The 5,663-nt window shown below is 34.5% G+C and overlaps 1 protein-coding gene across 1 annotated transcript; it reads left to right on the forward strand.

Moving 5' to 3' along the window:
- Window positions 1–972: 972 nt before the first annotated feature.
- LOC132632147 (cytochrome P450 78A3-like) lies at window positions 973–3,938 on the forward strand. The gene is made up of 2 exons (XM_060347986.1): window positions 973–2,011; window positions 3,120–3,938. Exons 1-2 carry the CDS (start codon window positions 1,052–1,054, stop codon window positions 3,741–3,743), a joined length of 1,584 nt encoding a protein of 527 aa, XP_060203969.1. The 5' UTR covers window positions 973–1,051; the 3' UTR covers window positions 3,744–3,938.
- The last annotated feature ends 1,725 nt before the right edge of the window (window positions 3,939–5,663 follow it).

Consider the following 5,663-nt stretch of genomic DNA (forward strand, 5'->3'; position numbering starts at 1 on the left):
CTTCCCTTTTTTCATGAATGAAAAAACAAGTTTTATATAAATAATGTAATTTAAAAAAATAAATCTTGGGCTAACTCCATCCTAAAAGTTAGCTCATGATGCGAGGATCGCACAAGTCCATATATAAGGAGATCACTTTTCATCTAATGTGGGACTCTTCAACATCCCACCTCACATCCAGGGCTGGACATCTGGTTCGTTGACAATTTAATATGGGAGTCCAACATTTTTATACAATAATTTGGATGAGATCTGCTCTGATACCATGTAAAGAAATAAATCTTAGGCCTAACTCAACCCAAAAACTAGCTCATGAGGAGAGAATTGTCTAAGTTCACATAAGGAGACTACTCATCTCATTTTCATCCGATGTGAAACTCTTCAACATGTATACGTAAAATGATTTAACGTGATCCTAAATAATTTGTGACATGATTTTCTTATTTTAACTGTAATTGGAGAAACTAAATGGTGGAGTAATATGTACAATATCTTTTAACCATGATTGAAGGCACTTGATCATTTAGAAATTTGCACTACTGATATTTAAATTAAAACAAGATTCTTATGTTTAAGCGGGATCTTGAAGAAAATGGAGAGGAATCAGATTCCACAAGACTAATAATAAAGCAAGAAAAAAAAATAGTTTAGTTAATACTCCCTCCGGATCAAAAAGAGTAGTCACTTAGCCATTTGCATACCCCTTAAGAAAATATTAACTTCTGGGCAAAAATAGGTAATTTGACTAAATAATCCCTAGCTAAATAGGTATTGAGATTTGATCATATAACACTTAATAGGGGAAAATTTAAAAAGATAAGATTAATTTTTTCTTGATTTAATAAGTGAACACTCTTTTGACCCCCCAAAAAAAAAAAAAAAACTAAGTGGACACTTTTTTTTTATCCGGAGGGAGTACTCTTCTAGTGCCATATGCTTCTATTTTCTCCCCTATATAAACCGGCCAGTTCCTCCTTTTATACCCCAACACCAAATATCCTTCTTTCTCAATCTCTCCCCTTTCAATATCTTCCCTCCCAAGAGAATAATCATGAGAACTGACATAGAAAGCCTTTGGGTTTTTGCTTTAGCTTCAAACTGCAAATCTTTCACTTCCCTAAACTCAATATGCTTTGCACTTTTTATTGTTCTTATCTACCTAGTCATGAACATAATTTACTGGACTCACCCTGGTGGTCCTGCTTGGGGCAAACACACATGGAAGAAGTTAGTGTCAAATCGTATTCCAGGCCCGAAAGGGCTCCCTATAATAGGAAGCATGAACCTTATGACTGGCCTAGCACACCATAAAATAGCTGCAATGGCGAAAAAACTTCAAGCCAATCGTCTCATGTGTTTTAGCCTTGGTGAAACCAGAGTCATTGTGACTTGTAATCCGGACGTAGCAAAAGAAATACTCAACGGTTCGGTTTTTGTTGATCGTCCCGTTAAAGAATCAGCCTATAGGCTAATGTTTAATAGAGCAATTGGTTTTGCTTCATATGGAGTTTATTGGAAAACCCTTAGAAAAATTGCAGCTAATCACCTTTTTTCTCCAAAGCAAATCAAGATTTCTGAAAAACCAAGGTCCCAAATTGCCAAACAATTGATTTCCATGTTTGAAAACAGTCCAAATGACATTTTACGTGTTAGGGATGGTTTAAAATTGGCTTCTTTGAACAATATGATGTGTTCTGTTTTTGGAAGAAAATACAATTTTGATTCTTTTAATTTGGAGACTGAAGAATTGATGAAACTGGTTGATGAAGGTTATGAACTTTTGGGTATGTTAAATTGGTCCGATCACCTTTCTTTTTTGGCTGAATTTGATCCACAGAGAATAAAATACAGGTGCTCTGAAATTGTGCCAAAAGTGAACAAGTTTGTTAAAAGGATTCTTGATGAACATATGGCTAAATCTGGTGAAAGTCATGGTGATTTTGTGGATGTTTTGCTATCTCTTCAAGGTTCAGAAAGATTATCAGAGTCTGATATGATTGCAGTACTTTGGGTAAGTAAGCATACAATTGCAAAAGAATAACGAACATAACTAATTATTCCCTGTTTGAATTTATGCAACACTTTTCGTTTTCTGAGAGACAATTTGGTTAATTTTTTAAGCTAAATTGGTTAGATCAATTTAATATTTTATATTAAAATTTAGATATACGAAAAATATTATAAGTTGCAATTCTTCTCATGTCAATATGATGAAAAAATTACATTTTTAAATGTTGATCAAAGCTCACATAGTTTGAATCTCGAGAAACAAAAAGTATCAGATAAACTGGGACAAAGGGAGTAATCTCCTTGTCTCATGACATATTTTTTCTTTCTAATTTATCCAAAAAAAAGAATATCATTTTATATTTAAAAAAATAATTTGATTATAAGATTCTCTTTTTTACCTTTAATAAATTATTATGGTACATAAATATCTAAGATTTATTTTAGAATTTAGATTATAACTTTCAAAAATCTTCTTTTTTATTATAAATTTTATTTTCAATCAAATAGTGTCACATAAATAACTTAGTTTCCCTTAAACAACTTGTCCTATTCGAGAATTTTTGTTCCTTGATATCTTTTGGCTATTCCTTCAACTTTAAAATTCGTGTTATAGGTGGTTAAAAGGCCACAATCAATAGCAATTACAGAGTTCAAATTTCATTGACCTCCTGACTATTGATATTTTTCCGTACCTTCGTGTCAGTTGTATATTTTTATTTATGTGAAATAAGTTTCAAAATTCAGATAAGCCGTAGGTTAATGCAGGCAGTATCACTCTTGGAATCAGCCCATTTTATGATTTCATAATCACAAGTTGCTTTGTAATCAACTACCTTTTCTATTTCTCTTCTTTTTTATTGGGTACGATGGCGCATTTGCACTTGGATATCTCTATTTATCTTTAAACATATAAATCAAATTCAATGTGCCCAAAATGAGCTAATATTCTTTTACTATATGGAGATCTATAGAGGAATAAAGACCATTATCCAAATAGATTGTAACAAGTTATCTTTCTTTTTTTTGTTTGGTATCAAGCCACACTTACTTTTAACTACTTTACATTATAAGTGAATATTAAAGTTTACTTTTATGTTTTGAACTGGCAGGAAATGATATTTAGGGGAACTGACACGGTGGCAGTATTGGTAGAATGGATACTAGCACGAATGGTGATGCATCCTGACGTTCAATCAAAAGTTCAAGTCGAGATAGATAGAGTCATCGGAAGATCACGAGCTATGACAGAGTCTGACATATCGGAAATGACATATCTATCGGCAGTGGTAAAAGAAGTACTTAGGTTGCATCCTCCTGGCCCACTATTGTCGTGGTCTCGCCTTGCAATAACAGACACCACGATTGATGGTTATCATGTGCCGGCTGGGACCACGGCCATGGTGAACATGTGGGCCATCACAAGAAACGCAGATGTTTGGGCCGATCCACTTATGTTTAAACCCGAGAGGTTCGTGAAAGAGGCCCATAGTGACGTGGAATTCTCGGTATTAGGGTCCGACATGAGATTGGCACCATTTGGGTCCGGAAGGCGATCTTGCCCCGGAAAGACCTTGGGCTTGACCACAGTCACCTTTTGGGTTGCAACTCTTTTGCATGAATTCGAGTTTGGGCCCAGTAGCAATGTTGACTTGTCTGAGGTATTGAAGCTCTCTTGTGAAATGGTCCACCCACTTATGGTCAAGATCCGATCCAGACGTGCTACATCAAACTAAATATGTTGCAATATAAAATAAAATAAAATGGACACACGGTCCCAATTGTTTGTGTTTGGTCATATTGGCGTTTTATAGTATTGCTTTTTTTTTTTTCCTTTTGTTTTTTACTTTGAATTTGCTCTTTTGACAGTTGATTTGGCTTTTGCTTGTACAAATGATGGTTCAATTAATATAAGTTTCCGTTAAGATATATATCACATTATCATCTCTCTCCGTTTCTTGTATATAATTTCCTTTATGTGATTTTGGGTATATTTCATTCCCTTTTAACACCTTCAAACATCATAGTTACACCTACGGATTGTATATTTGTAGGTCGATGCAGGACATTACCAAACCATCTCGAACGACCTTCTCTCATTTTACTTTCAATACGTGCTATTTGCACCTTGTGGTGAATGTGATGATAAAACTTACGTTTCAATTTGATGGGCATCCTTTTATCATATAATACCTTGGTAGCACTTCTCCATTTCAATTATCCGATTTAATTATGTCGTAGCATTTTCATCTATCATTTCATTCTCTTGAAATAATGATCCTATGTATGCAGGTGTGTGTGTCCAGTCATGCCTCTCCCTCTTTGCATGTTGACTAAACATGCAATGCTTGTATTTAGTCTCACTTCTCCTAAAATCCCTAGTCTCTAATGTGCTTCTTCATTGTTCAAGCTTATGGTTAGCTCATTCATAACTAGGCTATCATCAACAAACTTCTAGTTATCCTAAAATCAGAAGGGGGTAGGAGGAGGGTGATCAGATCATAGGCTCTTCCCCTAGACTTTCAAAGAATTACATGTAGAAAATGTCCCGCGGATATGCATTTTCATCTACTGCCTGTCCTCTCCAAGCCCCCTGAAGGGAAGCTCCATGTCATTTCTCAAGAGGAGTACGTAGAATGAAGAGCGTTGATGGCGGTGATGGTGATGGCGCGGTGGTCGAGCCTGAATCCTTCTCATCATTTTCTTCTGCATAGCGGTGTGGTGGGCCATTATCTTTAAGGACTTTCCTCCTATACTACTTACCATATTTTGTGATCAACATACAAGCAATAATAGAGTGTCCTTAACCAACAACGATATAAAAATAGTAATAATCAACGACAAATTTAGAAATAGATCAAATAGGTCGAGGCAACAAAAAACAACAAACATAACCCAACCCTAGCAAACTCATTCATAAGAACCAGAAAAATATATTATCCAAGATGAATTTTCCAAGAATGAATCCTTGAAAAAACAAGAACTTTTCTCCATTTAAGAGAATACAGAGCTTCTAAAGGTAATTATTACAAGCAAACTACAAATTTATCGATAAATTACCTGAAAACAACAAAGTTTGAACTGAGCAACGACTGGAGAGCGTGAGAAAGATGAGGACGGATATGGTGATCGATTGTGGAGAAAAATGGTGATCGACTGGAGAGAGAAATGATGATAACCGGAGAGAGAAAGGAAAAGAGAAATGGACTTAAGTGTATTTTAAGAAGAAGAGAAAGGGACTTAAGTAATTTTACTAAACTTGAACCCTTTCCCCAACCTCTTTAAAATTATGAAAGGAACCCCAAAAACATTTAATGAACAAAAATAAAGGAAAAAGAAATTGGGTGGATATTTTGCCAATTGAAGACTCAAAATAGTCCTTTTTGTCAAATCTACTCTACTAAGTTATCCCTATTTTAAAGTTTTTTTTTTTTGAGTATTGAGCAGTATTAAAAAGAACTATTTCTTCAATGTTAAGAGTATAGTCGAAAATAGTTGTTAACTTTCGTCTTGAATTTCTAAACTAATATTTTGGAATAATTCTTTCAGCTAAAACGACACTTGCAATAACACTTATGGAATAATTAGTACTTTATTTAGGATGGTGCAAAATGCCTACTGAACAAAAAAAAAAAAAAAAAAAAGAAACAGATGGA

This window comes from Lycium barbarum, chromosome 1 (assembly GCF_019175385.1).
Source record: "Lycium barbarum isolate Lr01 chromosome 1, ASM1917538v2, whole genome shotgun sequence".
Lineage (NCBI taxonomy): Eukaryota > Viridiplantae > Streptophyta > Magnoliopsida > Solanales > Solanaceae > Lycium > Lycium barbarum.

Excerpts from the sequence above, each read along its gene's own strand:
- LOC132632147 (XM_060347986.1), top strand. The coding sequence starts at position 1,052 with ATGAGAACTGACATAGAAAGCCTTTGGGTTTTTGCTTTAGCTTCAAAC. Across the intron at positions 2,012-3,119 it reads ATATGATTGCAGTACTTTGG|GAAATGATATTTAGGGGAAC; the intron begins GTAAGTAAGCAT and ends TTGAACTGGCAG.